Source organism: Gorilla gorilla, chromosome 8 (assembly GCF_029281585.2).
Source record: "Gorilla gorilla gorilla isolate KB3781 chromosome 8, NHGRI_mGorGor1-v2.1_pri, whole genome shotgun sequence".
Taxonomy (NCBI): domain Eukaryota; kingdom Metazoa; phylum Chordata; class Mammalia; order Primates; family Hominidae; genus Gorilla; species Gorilla gorilla.
In genome coordinates, this window is record NC_073232.2 from 125,093,180 (window position 1) to 125,111,878 (window position 18,699).

Sequence of the window (18,699 nt, forward strand, 5' to 3'; positions counted from 1 at the left end):
GGAATCAGAGTGGGATCAGACCGCCCTGAATTCTCACGATGGGGCTGAGGATTCCTCCTAGAGATGCAGGACATAGAAGACCCAAGATGGGCATTATCAGGCAGCATGATAACCGCACAGCTCTAGCTCAGAGGCAAACATGTCCCCAGCTCTGAAAATAACCCTTCCAATTAAAGTGAGTGTTTGAGGCAGATGACAATTAACTGTTTCTCCTACTCCTGTTTTCATTTCTTTCTGGTGAATAGTAACGTTGAATTGGATATAGAATTTAAAGAGCTTTCCCTTGGCCCATGTTTTGGGAAGTGCCTAGAGAGAAGCAGATCCGGGTTCCTCTGCTCAGAATTTATCCTATGCTCTCATGGTTGCTAACTGTTACTGTTCTGTCAGACCCCAAAAGTGGGGCATCGTTATTCAGGGCCAGTCGGCCAGGCAGGAAGGCAGGTACAGGATGCTGCTCTGAACCTGTAAAGTGTCTGCCACTCTCCAGCTAATGAACACAGGCTTGTAAAAGAGTTGGGACTCTGCTGGCATCCTTAATGGGACAGTGGCTAACAGCTAAGTCCTAAAGCTGTGCTTATCTACAAGCAGTCCTTAGAAACCAGGAGAGCAGTGACCGCGTGACCCTGAGCACGTGTAGGTAGAGTCTCTCATTTCTTCACTCAGCAAGCATGTTTTGAGAACATTTATGCCAAGCTGTGTGTTAGGCATCAGGGATACAAAAGACAAAAGAAATTCGGACTGTGGAAGGTCCACTTTTTAGTGGGGACTGTAGTCAATGTACTGGAAAGAGAGATGTGTAGGGAGGTAGGAGAATACGAGAGGGACATAGCCAGGAAATGCCTCTTGGAAGAGGAGGGAAGAATGCACGTATGCCGTAGATCAAGGACCTGGTTTTGGAATCAGGGTGACTCAACCTAAAAATGCTTTTTGGTCATAAATAACAGAAAACCCAATTCAAAGTGACCTTGGAAAATAAAGTCAGTTTATATTCTCATATAAGTTAAAGTCCGAAGAAAGGGTGGTTTGATTTAAAAAAAAGAAAAATGTTCACTGTCGGCCTGGCATGGTGGCTCACACTTGTAATCCCAGCACTTTGGGAGGCCAAGGTGGGCAGATCACCTGAGGTCAGAAGTTTGGAACCAGGTTGGCCAACATGGTGAAACCCCATCTCTACTAAAAATACAAAAATTAGCTGGACATGGTGGCAGGTGCCTGTAATCCCAAGTACTTGGGAGGCTGAGGCACGAGAATCACTTGAACCTGGGAGGGGGAGGTTGCAGTGAGCTGAGATCGCACCACTGCACTCCAGCCTGGAGACAGAGAATGACTCCATCTCAAAAAAAAAAAAAAAAAAAATTTAAAAATTAAAGTTCTCTGTCTTCAGGACTGGGGTTCTATTTCTCTGCCCACTGTGGGTCAGCTTCTTTCTTAGGTTGGCTTCCCTCAATGAATCAAAAGGGCTGCAGTGGATCCAGCCTGACATCCACACACCAAACTGTCCAGGTGACCCCGCATTTCAAGCAAAGTTGCTGAGATCCACTCTGTTGGATGGACTTAAGTCACAAGCCTGCTCCTGGTCCAGTTACCATGGCCAGGGGCATGGAATGTACTGACCATCTCAGCCTCAGTCACAGCTGTACCCCTGGAGCTGGGGTAGCATCAGCTGTTTGGAATAGGGAAACGAACGCAGCCACTGTAGATCTGCTGTACACAGGAAGCGGATGCCTGGCTAGGCCTGGTGAGGCCTCATGCATGATATCATCACTCATCAATACACAGGAGCATTGGCTGGAAGAAGCTCCTGATTCTTCAGTGAAAAGTGTCGTGACCAAGAGGTCAGAAGAGGTTCCCAGCTTTTGAAAACGAAGAGGCAAAAACCTGTTCTTCAAGGAAAAAAAAAATCTTATCAGTCTTCATCATACCTTAGCTTCTGAAATACATGAAACCAGAGCCTCTCTTGGCTTGGCCAGATGCTTCGTCTTGTCTGAGAGGCTGACAGTAGCGTTATCACTCAGGGTAAAAGAGCTTATGGTATTCGGCAGTGACAACCCCCAGTCCTCAATGGCTTAACGCAAGTCCACTGGGAGTCCAGGTGCATCTCCAGGACAGTGGCCCTTTACATAATGACTGCAGGATCCAGGCAGAAGATGTTACCACCATCCTATAACTTGTACTCTCTGGAACAATACAGCCCCGCCCTCCCCAAATCAAAACCGCAGGAAGAGCCCGCTAGAGAGACAAACACTGGAAGTTAGATGCCTCCAGCTGGCAGTGACACTCAGAACTTTTGCTCTCATTTCTTTAGCCAAAGCTAGTTCCATGACCAAGCCTAACATTAAGGTGAGTGCAGACCGGGCGCGGTGGCTCACGCCTGTTATCCCAGCACTTAGGGAGACCGAGGCGGGCGGATCACGAGGTCAGGAGATAGAGACCACGGTGAAACCCCGTCTCTACTAAAAATACAAAAAAAATTAGCCGGGCGTGGTGGCGGGCGCCTGTAGTCCCAGCTACTCGGGAGGCTGAGGCAGGAGAATGGCGTGAGCCCGGGAGGCGGAGCTTGCAGTGAGCCGAGATTGCGCCACTGCACTCCAGCCTGGGCGACAGAGCGAGACTCCGTCTCAAAAAAAAAAAAAAGATGAGTGCAGTCCACGCCTGTAAGTAGAGGAGAACTGGCTATTGGAGAACACTCGTAATGCCTGTTCCAGTGGAACTCCTGGGCTCCTCGAGCAAGAGCAGAGAACTGTGCCAGGTGCCGCGCCTGCCCCCTGCACTGGAACCAGCCTTCTGTGATTCCGGCTGCCACACGCAGGAGCTCGTTTCCAGGCTGGGAGGAGACTGGCAATGGAAAGATTAACCGCTCCCTGAGTTCCACATGGGGATCAGTACTTTCAATAGTACTTTGTGAGTTCAGCCTCAAAGTAAATGGTTAATTCATCTTGTATCAACAGCACTGTGATTCATAATGTAAACTTGGAGAATCCTTGATGTTTCGGGCCCACATTCCTTTTATTTTGGCTCTGCATTCTTTTAAAGCCACAGTGTGCTCACTTAATAGAATGCAGCATGCAAATGCACAAGTTTTTGCCTGGAGGCAATTTAGCCTGGCTGTTTCAGTGGATGTTTCTTTCAAGTGTATATTCTTTCTTAAATTATTTACTGGGTAAACACACTTTGCATTTTCAAAAGGGAGATTAAGACGGCTTGCTGCAGACCTAGTTCAACATAAAGCCCTCCCCTTGCCCAAAGTTAGGAGGAAGTTACTTTGGGCTTCTCCCCAAGTTCCTTCGCCGCCATCTCACTAGCTGGGAACCCCTTGGCCTAGCTGGTTTTTCTGATTGTCTCCGAACTCTGCATTCCTTTCTGCTTTGCCTACAGCAATACAGGCCGGCAGCCCCTGGCTGCGATTGCAACTAAGCTTCCTCACAGATGGGGCCCACCAATGCCAGCCTGTATTTCCCCCTTCCAAACTGGCTCAGTCCTATCCACCCAGATGCCCTGACAGTTCACTTTTCTGGTCCTGAGGGGTATCACATTTGCACAACTCCTTTGAGGTCCAAGGTTGGGTGGATGGCCCAGCCAGTCAAGCTTGCTTAGAGCTCTCTCTATTCCAACTCTTTCCCCATCCCCTTCTACTCTTCCTCCCAAATGTCTGCCAGCATTTGGTTTGAAAGCAAATGCCCTTTCCTGCTGACACCCCGCCCCCACCCAGCACAAAGGAGTTCCTTCTAGCTTCAGGGGGAAGACCAAGTAGTGCTGAGAAGGCGTGATGGTAGGAAGTTTCATCTTTGGCGGGGCTTGCTTCAACTTTGAACTTTAACCTTTTCCATGCAGACTTCCTGAGATTTTCCTGCAAATTAATTGCACAGACTTCTTCTCCATTCTCCTTTGAATGGAAGATTACAGTTACCAGAGACTGCATTCTTTCACGATCACTCTTTGGGCAGTTCTCTTTTGAGTACCTGTGTGCCAGCGACTGTGCCATGTGCTGGGGTGGTAGAGGTGAATTCCACATGGTCCCAGTCCACACAGGTTGGGCCCTTGGAAGCAACAGAGCGGGCGGTGGAGGGGAAGCCACCAGGCCCTGTGGGTGCACCAAGGAGGGGGTGAAGCCCAATTAGGAAGGCTAGGGAAGAGCTGAGGATTTAGGGATTCCTGTGTATTCATATTTCTTACCATGCCTCAGATTGAACAAGTAACACCCACAGTTAATCCTTTCTAAATTAGCATCATGGATGCCTTGGGGCCCTCAACCCACAAATAAAATGGTTGTCAACCAAGCTGTACAAGAGACACACTACTGTAGATTACTTAAGGCAGAATTTTAAAGAGTTTTCATGCTTTTAATCTGTTTCACTGCTGAGTTTCAATTTTGCTGATATCCTTTGCAAGTCTGATGCGGGTGACTGTGGTAAATAGAGATTTTGACAGTGACTTGGGCAAATAGGATGTGTAGGGACCATTCTGAAGGCTTCTGTCCCTTCCAGAGAAAAGGGGGAAAAAATCAATTTGGGTTTTAAACAGAGCCACCAAGTAGCACCGATCAGTGTTCATAATTAGCCTCACTATCATAAGCCATGAAGTCCTGTTTTTATTTATTTATTTGGGGGACAGAGAATCTTCCTGCCTCTTGAGTAAGTATGGCCTGTTAAGTCTGAATTAGCTGTCATCATAGAAGAATTAATGTCGGAGTGCAGACTTTCTAGTGGGGAAGGGAAGAACTAAACGAGACAGATCTTAGCCGAGCCTTGAGTGATAAATGAGGACCAAGTGGACCATTCATCTCCTGCGAGGAGAGTGGACAGAGGCACTAAGGCAGTTTTGCGGAAGACGTGTCAGCAAATGTGATCATTTTGTTACCTGTCAGGAGGAGAAAGAGCTCGTCCTTTTAGGGGGCCACAAGGTAGTGGGTTGGTCTGATATGACAGTTTCCATTCAACCGTTTAGGTTTGGAGAAGAAGGGGATGGGTGAGGAGGAATCTGACTAAAACTACAACCTGATGTCATCCTTCCAGGAAATAAACTCATCTAGGAAGTAGAAAAGGCTGCAAATAGCCTGCAAAGATTTTTTTGTGTGTGAAGATACAAAGTAGGGGTGTGGGGTCTCTGTTCCGTGGGGAGCCCGGCTTCATCTCCCCAGCTCCTCCCCATGGAAGACCCATGTCCAGTGTTTGGTGACTGGAGTAGGGCAGCAGGCCTTTTGCTGCTTGGTATTTGGAGGAGGGTTGGATGGGGTTTGCCGTGGGGTTTTAAGCTGGACAGATAGCTGGCTAGACTGCCAGCCAGCTCATGTCTCTATTTCCGTGCAGCTCTGTGAGAGCGAGCGTGGGCACGGCTGTTTGACCTAGGTTCCCTTTGAAACTCTCAACAAAGCATTCTGATGTTCGACCTCTTTTCTCCGAATGAGGTAACAAATTATGAAACAACCTCATCAGAAGCTCTCTGCAGGCATCTGGGAGCGTGTGTCTCCACTCTGGTCCCCCTTCTGAGTTGCTGGTTCCCCATCAGCGTGCAGCCCAGCCAGAACCCAGGGAGGTAGAATCCCTGGAGGTAAAGGCCCAGCAACAGACGCACAACAGGCACCTTGAGTACATTGTATATTTCTCATTTCCATCTTTTTTGCTATGGAGCAAATGTAACGTTTCCTCCTAGCGTAACGGAGCGTGAGCCACACTGACAGATGACGGTTTCACAGCCTAAGCTGCACATTTGACACTTGTTTCTTAATCCCATCCTTTTCTTCCTTAGTCTCTGTTTTACTTTTCCCCAGGTATTTTTGTGCAGGTAAGTACATTACTGACATGCGTTTCCTTGGAGTCTTTTACTTTAACAGGAAACACTGCAAAAAATGAGGCTTGTCTCGCCTTTTAAATTAAAAAGAGAAGCTCGCAAGGGGCCCTTGATCACTTAAAGAGGCTACATGATTTTCTGAGCCTAGAAAGCCATTTGATTCGCCTTAGCTTTGCAGTAAGCATTTCTCGGAGGGCAGCGTGACAATCGTGTGGAGTCTTTTGTTTCCTCGTGGATCGTTTGTAGAACCAGAAAGCTGCGTGATGTCTCTTTCGCACGCGTGCGCGCGGACACACACACACACACACACACACACGCTCCCCACCCCCACCTGCAAAGCTGCCGTTTGATTAGCCAACCTGGCCTTGGACGGCGTTTGTGGGAAGGCCTTCCACTTATCTGTGTGTGTTTTTTCTCCTTTGCTGTCTCCTAGAATCATCCAGAACCGCATCCTGCTCGTCATCCTAGGGATCATCGTGGTCATCACCATCCTGATGGCGATCACTTTTTCTGTCAGAAGACACTGATGTATCTGCTCTCCCTTGATAAACAGCAACAACAGCTTGTTCTGAGTAATTAAGACAAAATGGTCACATGAATCATTCTGTTGCACTGACAGGCCCCGGGTGACCCTCTCTCTCCCTCACCGCCGTTGGGCTGAAGTGCAAAGAGTGTAAAAATATTTTCTATTCCTGTTTGCATGTGGGTTGGTTTCCTTTTCGAGGTTTGTCTTCACCCAGATTCGTTTTTTAGAGGGGAAGGTGAATGTTTATTTACCTTTTTGCTAACGTCATCAACTAGCCAAAATAGCCCCAGTGACACTCCTAGCCCTCTGGACGTGTCAAGGGCCGTGGTTTGGGAGAGGACATGATGAGTCAGTCACGAGAGCTTCTGTTTGTCACCCGCCTCTTGTTGCTGAAAAGCTCTTCTGTGATGTCTGAGGATAAAAATGCAGCAAAAAGCAGGGGACGGAGTCAGTGACCCAGTCCAGCAAGCCAGCCCTGTTCCTACACAGGCCTCATGAATATAGTCATCAACCTGCCTGAGTGCTTTCATTGTAAAGGTCGGTATTTAATGTCGGTTGTACAGGAAATTGACTTAGCACTTTCCCTCTTTTTCTATTGCAAAATTTTTTTTAAACCCAAAAATATTTTTTTTGCTGAGCCTGCCCAGTATTCACTGTTCACAACTTTGATTACTGGCTACAAGAAATATTTTCTTGCCTTCCCCAAATCCCATACTCCCCAGAATCTGCTGGCAAAGTGAGCCCTGGTACGGGATTTAATTGTGACCTCGTCTTCCCTGACCTGTGTAAGCATCTCTGTATCCTTTCGGTTTTAATATCTGCACTGCCAAAAGCAGTCCTCATACATGCAAAAGGTCTGACAAGGTTCTCTCCACATACATTCCAGTATGTAAAGAGACCATGAATATTTCAGTAAGAGCAAGAACATGACTCCATCAGTGTGAAATTTCAAATGTGATTATAAATATGGGAGAGTCCTATAGGAGGGTCCACCAGAGATAAACTTCACGGAAAACGTTCCCTAACCTCCTTTAAAAGAATAGAGGATGGCAGATTGTTGCAAAAGGAACGGCTTGGGTTTTTAACTAACAAATGTTAGCAAGCCTTTCCTGAATTCACTATGTATTCAAACTTCTAATATGCTTTGTGATTTTTTTCTTTCATTTCTTTCTGTCTGAGGTAACCAGGAATTGCGTTCAAAATGAGCTCATTTGTGATCAGGCTTAAAAGTTGCCCAAGCTGAGGTCGTTTCCCCCCAGTCACAAAGCAGAATGTTTTTCTCAAGACTTCATAGGCACTTACTGGTCCGTACTATCTTTGGAATATAATTAGAAGCTTTGAATCCTTGAAAAGCAAACCTGTTCTCTTCATCAAAAATGCTAACCACCTGTGCCCGTGGATCAAGATCACCTGGATGTAGTGCTTGATATTTTTCCCAACTCAGAAGAAAACCATTATGGTTTAGAGAGGAAATGCAGAATGGCAGAATCCACCAGAGAAATTGCACTTATCGAAACAGGCCAAGGCCTGCATGCGTTCAGATAAATCATTTAGTATTGTGTAAATAAAGCTGCAGCCTTTACTTCGGAGGGATGGTGTGGGATTTTGGCCGAGGGAAGCAGGACAGAGAAGGAGCAGGAAGCTATGCTAATTTTCCTGTCAGCTTAAGGGATCCGTCTCAGCAAGAATCTTGTATTCTGATAACGGAATGCTGTACATGCTGACCACATCTAAGAACCATTAAAAAGCAAGGAAACAAACAAACAACCCTTTTCTCATTCCGACACACGAACAGTCGTCGAGTACTACACCAGCCCCTCTGGTGGCTTCTTTCAAAACTGTTGATCTTAGCTAAAGTGTATAACCAGTTACCAGCTGCACTTCGCGCGGCCATCCCGTCCGCAATGCAGCAGACTCTTCCCAAGGCCACCTAGCAAGCAAGGTTGATCGGATCATCTAAACTGGCCGCCTCCTAAATATTTCACTGAATCCTGGCGTTCATGTTGAAGTAGACAAAATGAGAAAGGAGGAGGGCATTGCTCACCTCTCAGTAGCTTTTTTCGTTCAAGTTCTATGTCTTTATCAGCTCTTGCCTGTGATTTTACCCCAATTCAACCTTGGGAGTGGGAAGAATATGAACAGATAACCCTTGGCCTAACAGCTCCATCAAACCTCCTTGAGAGCAACTACCTAGGCCAGGCTAGTGAGTGCTTTGTGAGGAAGCTGGTCAGAAGGTTCCCTCAACTCCTTCCTGGTCCTCCTGGACACTGCAGAAAAGACTTAGGGGATCCCCAGCAGAGGCCAATTGCTCTCCTTCCTTCCCTGCCCCACCAGGAAAGGAATAACGTCCACAGACTTGAAGCAGATAGTGAAGTAGGTCTGTGAGAGGTTCTAGGTACTTAGTGTGTAGACTTTGACAAATATTTCTCAAGTTGGGAGCCCTTGTTAAAAATGATGTTTAAGGGAGTGGTTGGGGGGAAGATGAAGGCATGGAGGAGGAAGAAGAGAAGGAAGCCCTTGCCATATAAAATTCATGCAGACTAAACAGTTTCCCTGACAGAATAAATAAAGTGGATGCTACCCCACTCCAGAATCAAAAGCAATTTAATTAAAGTCTCTTAAGTTGTAAAGAGTTTTAAATGATCCATGTTGAAGGCGAATGCCTGCAAATGCAGTGGGCCTGACGTCAGCTGCCGGGCCTGGGCTGGGAGGCCATTTGCTATTCTGTTTAAGGCAGGCTGGATTGTCTTATTTTGGAACCAGCTTGGTGGGGGGTTTGCTTTGCTACTGCTTCTGAGCCCTGAGCTTCAAAGGCTGAAATTAATGGTGAACAAAATTGTGCGGCTCTGGCCATCCCATGCGGGGCAAGCCCATTGAGGGTTATCATTAAGTAAAGAAATAAAGAGGGGGAAAAAAGCCTCCTGTTCCAAAAACCTCATCAGATAATGACCTCAGTGATTGGGTTTTCATTACCAAACAGCATCCAGAGATTATCAACCCATGGAAGAAGGGAGGGGGAAAAAAAAGAAAGAAAGGAAAAGCAACTGTCTTTCTCTCCCTCTCTTTCTCCTTTTTTTTTTTTTGCACATCTTTTCTTTAAAACTGTCAGATCATTTCAGTATTTCAAATCCGAGGAAAACAGCCTGCCTGCTGCTGTATTTGAAGTTGTAATGGTGTCAAAAAGTCACGACTGACTGACAGCCGTCAGTCCCAGAGGGGCTCATTAAATCATAAAAACTTGACAAGGAAATAATTGCGCATTGCCAGCAACTTGGCGCCTGTTTAGACGTTTTTTATTTTCTTTCATTATTAGTCCCCACCATTACGTTCATTAACAAATTGCATTAAACAACTGTTAAGGGCTAATGATTTGTTTATCGCTTTTTTTTATTATTATTATTTAAACATTAGCTGTGTCATGTGGTACCCGAGCAGCCTCTTGCCATCATCTGACTGAATATTTTTCCACTCCGAGCTCTGGGTACTGTTGGAATATGAAATAGATTATTCATTACTCTCCTCTTCGCCACTGATTTGGTTTCATGTAGCGTCTTCCACAGAGAAAGATGAAAACTTGTCAAAAATAGGTTATATCTTATTCGAAGGGGCAACAATAGCAGCAGGTACAGGCACACTTTAATATTTAATTAAGGTTGATGTTAACCCCTTTAAATGACTTTAGCTGTAAGTTATATTCAAATGCAGAAGAGAAAAATAATTGTTCTTAATTTGCAACCTGTTCAGCAGGCGTTCTTCATGGAGTGAGCTGGAAATTTAGGGCAGAATTTTTAAATAATGAAATTTCCCATCATAAATATTAATAGCAGTTTGTCTACGTAGTGGAGAATTAACTAGAAGTGATGATTTCCTCATCCCTTTGGTTTGAACTGCTAACCTAGTGAGGCACTCCATGCTGGGGAGTGGAGGTGGCTTTCCTGGGAGAAACGTGTGTGTGGAGGGGAAGTTCAGAGCCAAGTTCTGTTGGTTGGTTGTGGTCAGCGCTGGTTTCAGAGGAACCACCGTGAGTCCCTGGTCTCCAAGCCACTTGCCTTCCCCTTTGGCTGGGTGTGTTGTTGCAGGGATGTGGGCAGGCGGGAGAGCCAGTGGAGACATCTTAAAGGAAGATGTGTGTCTGGTTGGCTGGTTTGGGGAGGGTCTGATTGGGGGTATGTCTTGGGCATCTCCGTGCCGTCAACTGGAGCTCATTACAAACAGCGCTTCCCTAATATGCAACAGGGAGACACTTTGCTGAGATGGGCCTTCTGTCCTTTTTCCTTTCTGTGACTTGCTATTGGTGAATGGCTCTTCTTTTCCATGGACCATGAGCTTGAAGGGCCAGGGAGGACAAAGCCCCATCATCCTCATCCTAAATCGGAAGTCAGTGGCCTTCTCCATGCTATGGCTGCTGTCTATGTCTGCTCAGCCTGTTTGTTTGATGAGTTTATATAACCATGGAAGCCACCCTCAGAGGCCTGGTTCATTGACACTTGAGGGCAGGGGTGTTGGGTCAATATCAGGGAATGGGAAGTTCCTTTCTCCCATCCCCAGAGGGACCAGGCCCCTTACGTAGCTCCACCATGGGTGTGAGGGAAAGAGATGGTGCATGTTCCTTGCTCAGTGTAGCATCTCTCAGCATCACCCACCCAAGGACAGATGGTCCTGCAGGAGCCATGGCGTGGGAGGTACCTGCCTGGCAGGCACAAGCCAGGTGGGACCTGGCCTCAAGCCTCTTTGGTTACTATGGGCGTAGGAACAGCAGACATGCCAGGCTTTGGAGGATCTCAAGCCTCCATTTCAATCCAGGATAAATTAGCCACATGACAATCTGTCCCCCTTGGGATGGCCTTCACACCTCAACAGAAAAGGTACCGAGAGCCATTTTTCCAAAAGGAAGAAAGGAAGGAAGAAAGGAAGGAAGGCTGGCTCTGTGAAGAGCCATTCTCAGTCCAACTCCCAGTGACCCTGGTTGAGGGTCTGCCTGAGACTAGCTCAAACTCGACCTCACCCTGTGCTGTAACTCTCTAACTCTAAACTAGCCCCCAGGAGATATTCTGGTGGCTTCACTTTGCCTGTGACCCATCAGACTCAGACCAGTGGCACCTGCCAGAGGCTGGCCACATAATGTCAGCAGTCAGGTGGCTCTCAGACCAGATGCCAGTCTTTGTTAAACAGGGCAGGTGACTGCGTGGACAGCTCAGAAAAGCTCCTGAAGCCACAAGTATTGCACCCAAGATGGATGAGAGCAGCCAGGCCCAGGCAGCAAGAGTGTGTCACTGGAGCCAAGACTTCCTGAAATGAGTGACTGAGCCAGGGTTAGTGTCCTGTTGTGGAGGAGGGCAGATGCAGGGAGTGCAGAGTGAGTTCCCATCTCTATTGGGATTCCAGCGCAGTAACAAGGAGCCAGCTTACCAGAGGCGAGCAGGGCAAAAGCAAGATGGCAGGATGGGGCACGATGTGTTGGGGGTTGGGTAGCAGAGGGGGGACAGGTGAGGGATGGAGAGTTTTTCCAGCACCAGGGGATAGCAAGGGCAAGTAGGCCCCGCTGAGCTCATCACTGCCCTTCTTCAGGAGGAGCTAAAGAGGGGGAAAGACAGGGTGCATCTCTCCAGGGCCCCCTGCCCCAGTCACACACCCCTGTGGCCATAGCTCCTGGGCTCCCAGTGTGCCATGGGGAAAGCACTTCCTCATCCGGAATCACTCGTTACTCGTGCTACATGAAGAACTCAGACATCACAGAGGGGGCAATCGCCAGGAAGCAGAGCTCTGGACTGTGATTCCGTGAACTCACACACCCCCTCCTTCCCTTCATCCAAACAAGGCCCTTTGGCGTGAATAATAGCTCGGCGGCTCCGGAGCCGTATTGATCGGCTGCACACCCGGCTCTGCCGAGAGCTGCCAGGGCTTTTCCTGGGGGCAGGACCAGCACCACTCAGCACAGCCGCCTCTCTCCCTCCCACTTCCCCGGCCTCCCCCAGGTGTGTTCAGGAGGGGACAATACCTGGGGGAGCCCAGGCCCTCTCCAGCTCAGTGCCACTTCGTTACCGCAACTTTGCTGTTTTTCACTTATTTTGCCAGGGAAAGCACCTAAGTTAGAGAGAAATGTTTTTTCATACGAGACCCCACAGAGTTGAGAATGAACACATCCTCCTGCTCCAGTTTCTCCCCAGAATGTTCTGCCAAGGACCCAGGCCATAGAGGCATCCTGGGCTGACACCTGTGGGGGCCCTATTATACCCCCAGCGCTGACAAGCACTTCGGCATCCTGTACCACATTTTCGCGTTACTCTCCCCTGTCTCATCCCATCAGAAAAGAGGAGCCGAGAACATGGCTAGGACTCACCACCTCCTTGGGGGATGGGGACTGTTGCAAAATTCAACAGACGTGCATCAGCCACAGGCTGGGAGACCAGCAGAGACCAAAGCCTGCCAGCCCCACTCCCTGAGCCTCTGACCAGACTGTCCCTTCCCGTGTTTGCACCTCTTCTGGACACAGGAAGTGGTCAAGGCCTTGACCCTTTGAGGGATGCCAGGCCCCTGCGCAGTGACACCCTCGCGGTGTTGGATGCCTGAAACTCCACCCCTAGAGAGGCCGTCCTGTGGTTTCTGCCCTGGAACACTGGAAAAATGCAGATTCATTTTTCCCTAGACAGCTTCAGTCCTACCAGCCACAGATCCCTCTAAGTGAGTTGTCTGACCCTTTCCTGGGGGCAGATTTTGGGTTTGGGGAGGACAGACCCACTACATGAGGGAGCCTGAGTGGTCTTTGGGAGAAGGGTTAGAAGGAAAGAGGGGCTTGGTTCCCTAGGACCAGCTCCCTGGGGGTTGCCCCGTATCAGCTGCCTTCAGCCTTGCCTTAAAACCCACTCCCTGGCCAGGACCCCGTTCTTCTAAGGATTGCGTTCTGGCTTAGGGCTGCGTGCAGGCAAACATGGGAGCCTGAGAATGGGCTCTGCAAAGGAGTAGTAATGGGTTGAGGGTCTCCTGACAGGTCCCACAGCCATGCCCTGGCTGAGAAGGATCGAGAAAGAGCAGGGAGGCTGGGTTGGAGTTTGGACAGCTAACCCTGGGGGCAGGAAAATTGTGTCCCTCCTCTGGCCCTCCCGAGGCTGAAGGAAGTCCAAATCCGCTGTGGTGTACAATTTGGCATTTGGGGAAGGACCCAAACGGATTCTTTTCTGCCCTGAGCAGACCTTCCCCACACTGCCACATCCAGGGGTCTTGGCACAGAGGGGACACTGTGGCCGTCAGAGACTCTCCGCTCAATTTCCATCTTCTCTCATTCATCCACACCCACCCTTCCAGAGCTCTACACTGCATTTCTAAAGAAAGGGAGAAACTCGAGTGAGAACTAGAGGGCTTCACTGAGCTCATTATTATCCCTGACAAGACTTCTAAATAATCTAGCCTTTCCCTGTTTGAAGCATGAGAGGTGTAAGCAGATTTATTCATTCATTCATTCAATCAATATTTATTGAGCATCTACTATGTTCCAGGCCCCGAAGACACATGGTGAAGAAGATAGATAAGAAAAGAAAGAAGGTAGTCTCACAGCACTGGAAGTCAGAAAACTATTTTCCTTTCCAGAATCCTGACTCACTCCAATCCCGGGCAAGGTCATTCTCAGGGTCTCAAAATCACATTGCGATGCCTGTGCCTCTGCCACCTTCTACGCTGGCCCCTGAGATGAATGCCCCATCACTGTGAATTACTAGGCAAAATCCTCTCCGAGTGGACAATGCTGTATCTTCATTCCTCCTTGCGATCCCCATGACTGCATTAGCAAAGGAGCCCCGCTGAGGCTGAGTAGGGCTGACACTTGCCTGCAGGTGGGCAGGTCCCCATCAGCACTGGCCCTACTTCCAGGACTGGCCTAGGAGAGGCCGGGGATAGGAATGGGGACCGTTTAGATCGGGGCCAACTTGGAGGATTTTTTCCTCCTGCTTATTAAATGTTAAAGGTTTGACTTGGCAGGCAATCAGGAGCCCAAAATATCATAAAAGGGAAAAAAGTTGCCGAGTGGCTAAGAGGTGCACCACGGGAGTGTCACTGGGCCCGCCGGCGAGGTGAATTGCTAAGCAGAGAGCAGTGAACGGGGAGGAAATGGAGCAGCAGACACTTTCAAAGGCTTCTCTCCCCTTCTTCTCCTCTCTCTGTCCCCCATGCGGAAAGGGGAAAATAGAAGTAGAATCCAGATTGGGGCGCGTGGCTGATTTGGTCCTCCTCCCGCACCATCCTCCCCCAGACAGCAGAGAAACTTTGATGTCTGGGTGCGTGGCATTCAGGGACAGAGGAGCCTGGGCATCCCAGCAAATGCAGCCGCATGTTCCGCCTCTGGATGGCCTCTCTGAACTCCTTTGTGAGGGGAGATGAAGCCCACAGAGCTGGAAAGAGCAGCGTTTTGAAACGAGGAAGTGTGGATCGGCATTCGTTGAGCTCAGTGCTAGCCACCTTGGCGATGGGGTGGGCCAACCAGGAGCTCAGATTTATAAAACTTTTGAGCTTTGTGGGCCCTAGGGGGCCACTGTGGCCTACCTGCTGATTTTCAGATGGGGAAATGAGGGCTCAGAGAGGGGACAAGATTTGCTGAATGGCACCTAGCAAATTGGTTAACTGGTCCAGGAGTAGATTCCATGCCTTCAGCCTCTGGTGAGACGTCTTTCCTCTGCACCAGGAAGTGGAACTTCAAACAGCACCAGGGGTTGGAACTTTTGTTTCAAATCCTCTCTGCTTCATCCCCACCCACTGCCCAGCAACTCAAGGCTGGGTCTTTCGCCCCCTCAGGCTCAGAAGGGCTGTGGCCCAGCCACAGAGCCAGGGGGCCTCCTCAGTAGTATTGGCCTTCACACTCTTGGTGCTAAAGTTCTCCAGTTACTTTTTTATTAAACCAACATGTACAGAAAAACTCAGTTTTCGGCTGGGCACAGTGGCTCACACCTGTAATCCCAGCACTTTGGGAGGCCAAGGCAGACAGATCACTTGAGGTCAGGAGTTCGAGACCAGCCTGGCCAACATGGTGAAACCCTGTCTCTACAAAAATACAAAAATTAGCTGGGCGTGGAGGCGCGTGCCTGTAGTCCCTGCTAGTCAAGAGGGTGAGGCAGGAGAATCGCTTGAACCTGGGAAGCCGAAGTAGCAGTGAGCCGAGATCGCGCCACTGCACTCCAGCCTGGGTGATAGAGCTGGAGGGAAACCCTGATACCACTTCTGGGTCCAGATGGCTGTGGCTGGAATGCGGCCACAGCCAGGAACAGCGTGGTACGGATACCAGTGGGGCTCTGGTCTTTTCCCAGAGGCTGGCACCTTTCATGCCGAGTTGGGCCTCAGGTCTCGGGGCTCTAGGTCCTGCTGTGCCAGTGGCCTGATGTGTGGCCTTATATGCCAGTCACACCCTGCTCCAGACCTCGGTTTCCTCATCCACAAAATGGGAAAGCTGGGCTAGAAAATCTCTCAGGAAGGTAGGTCTCTGCTAGCTCCCAGCCTTCCATGACAGTGCAAAGGGAACCTTCCCAACAAAGTAAGAGCCAAAGGCTAAGATGGCAGTCTGTGGTTTTTAGAACCTTCTAGAAGACCACGAGACTTGGTAAGCTGAGCTTCTAAGTGGTCCAGGATGCAGGGCTGGTGTCACAGGTGTGTGACCAGTAGAGCTACACAGGGCTTTGTGCCCAGAAGGGCCCCACGCTTGGGAAATAAGGCTCTGCAGTCACTGTCTTCAAATTCTTAATAATTTTATCTTTGTCACTGTGTTTTGTAAGTGAAGTCAAATGGGACAGTGGACTGTGAACTGGGGGCATGGAGCCTCCCATCTCCCTGCGTCCAGGATCTGTTTCTCAGCTGCTTGCTCCTCTGCTCCCACAGCTCCAGCTCCAGCTCCAGCTCCACTCAGCTTCTACCTCCCTGCCTCCCACCCAGCAACCACTGCCAACCTGCCCCCAACCTGGGCACAGGCACACCCTGTGGAGGAGAGGGGCAAGCACACCCCACAGCATCTCAGAGTGGGGCATGGTGGCAGCAGTCCCCATCCTGCGCTGGCAGCCCAGGGCACATTTCGTGTGGGACTCTGCGGGGGTGAGCCTCTAGCCCCCCCAGATCCAGTACTTCGTGTGTCCTGGTACAAAATTTGTAGTGCCCCTGGGGGCTGCCCATCTGCTATGGGCTGGGGCAGGGGCCTGTGGGAGGATGCCTGGCTCAACCTCCTGCCCTAGGCCTGGGGCACAACATGTGGGCCCAGCAGCTCACAGGAAAGGGAGCCAGAAGATGGGTTCAAGTGTTTGTGTGTTCCCCAAGTCACCAGGGTGCCTGTGGGGGTCTGCACTCCCCCAGGAGAACCCTCATGTCTAGGGAGCACCCCATGGGGTCATCTCCATGCCTGTGAGGACCTTCTCTTCCTTCTTTCAACCTTCCGGAGTCCAGCTTGTCTCTTCCGGCCAGGTCAGGGTATCCTCCTGAGAGAACCGTGAAATACAGTGTGCCGCTTTGATAATTCCACATGCATGTTCAGTATTCGGATATTTCCAGTTAAAACTGGCATTGCACGATATAAAAAGGAATGGTAAAAGTCATGCTAATAATTTAAAATTTTGACTTTACTTAGAATGGTATTAACTAGCAAATTTGAAACACCATGACAAATTGAAAGTGAGACTGGGGAAGAAAGCAAAAAGCATGTTTTCTGACTGTTTGAACAAGGGGCCCCACATTTTCATTTTGTAGTGGGTCCTGAAAATTATGTAGCCAGTCCTGCCTGGTGAGCCACCTACCCTCTTGGGCATTTAGTTGTCTCTCAGTAAACTAGATCATTAACACTGCGCCTGCCCCTCCTGCTCACGGGCACGTTAGGAACATGCGCTTGGATAAAATCCAAGACAGAGATTTAGAAACCAGTGTGTGGTGCCAGCTCTCAGCCTTGGAACCACAAGCCCATTTTTCTTAAAAAGGGATCTGGACTGGCATCCAAAGAGATTTCAGTCCCCTCATGTAGGTTTAACCACCATGGGCAAGGCAGTCTCTCTCCCAGGTGTTCCTCTCCCTAGGTGCTGTGCTCTAGAAATGAAGTCTAAAAGCAGCCCCATCAATACAGAACAGAGTTAGAACCACCCGGAGAGATTTAATCTGGAATCCCAGCAAGTTGTGAAATGGAAAGACTAGTCGGCCAGAGAGCTGAGGTCTCACGGTGTGCAAAGACCAGTCCTCAATATCTGCACCCATCCATTTGAGTTTTAGGTGAAGCCTAGGATTTGGGAGCTCAATACAAAGATGCCAGCACGAAGGAGGGTGGGTGCCAACTAGGTTTGGATTTAGAGACATCCTCCTTTTGGGAAAGGAAAAAATCCTGATTCCACTTAGGTTTCCAGGAAGAAGGCATCCCCATTTCAGAACAGTTTTCTAAGCCACCCTCATGGAGGTTTCACCTGCAGCTTTCAGTCTGCTTTGTCTGATGTTTGAGGATGCAACTGCCCAAAAATGGGTCTAAAGTAGCATCCCGTCACGTTCTGTAAAAAGTAATACTGCTTTAAGGTAACACTTATGGAATGAATGAATGCATGAATGAATGAGTCAGTTTGGATCAAGTTGCCTCAAATAGAGTCTAAATATAAGATTTCATACTCGATAGTGTCATTTCAGGATCAGGAAAAATTAGGTGACTCCCATTTGGTTTCTACAGCTTTTCCCCAATATCATGTTAAAGTTTTGGCTTTTATCTTATTTCACTGATTTCATTTTGAGTCATGTCTTCTGGCTGCAGCTCAGCTTCCTAGAGATAATTCATTAGGCCCGAGAGCTGCTCCAGAGTGGGATTAGAACCTATGTAGTACATAGTCACTTTAAACTGAGATCGGCTAATTAATCGCTCTTCTCCGTGTAACTGAGCGATCGCGCTCCTTCCCCGAGGAATTGCAATTTCATGGTTCCTAATGATGGTGCGATTACGTTATGTGGATCACTTAGGCTGTGGGTGTCAGGAGCGGTACTTGGAGCCTCTCTCGGTGGGGATGGGAGAAGTCACTTCTAAAACCGGGGAGATGGAGGAAAGCAGTTAGAATGTCTGTTACTAATGTTTGTTAACGTGCTGCTGTTTCCTACATGTCATTCAGGCATTAGTTTCAAGTTCCATTTTCCCCCAGCACCGTGTGGCACCTTCCCCAGAACCCTCACATTTTTTTTCTAATATTCACAGGGTTATTGTTTGTAAAAAATCTATTTATTTGCTTTATTCCATCAAGTAATTTATTTTCATGAGATTTCTTGGAAATGTGGCTCTACATATCGTTAGTACAAGTAATACATTTTGATTGTTGTTTCCTGGAATAACTTGTATTGTTTGATGAGTTAAATAAAATGGCTAATTCCAAAGTCGGCTATTCCCATCTTTTCCATTTGAATTCTTT

The 18,699-nt window shown here is 48.6% G+C and overlaps 1 protein-coding gene across 6 annotated transcripts in view; it reads left to right on the top strand.

Moving 5' to 3' along the window:
- The window catches only part of VTI1A (vesicle transport through interaction with t-SNAREs 1A), a 505,013-nt gene that overhangs the window by 362,218 nt on the left and 124,096 nt on the right, over positions 1–18,699 (top strand). For 2 of the 6 annotated variants that reach the window (XM_004050110.5, XM_004050111.5), the window contains one exon: positions 6,221–9,679. The exons of 3 other annotated variants lie outside the window; for them this stretch is intronic. In XM_004050110.5, the coding sequence (XP_004050158.1) occupies positions 6,221–6,314 (94 nt within the window). In that variant the 3' untranslated portion in view covers positions 6,315–9,679. Of the gene's footprint in view, positions 1–6,220; positions 9,680–18,699 lie in introns of those variants that run through there. One more of the 6 variants, XM_031015670.3, reaches the window with a different exon arrangement.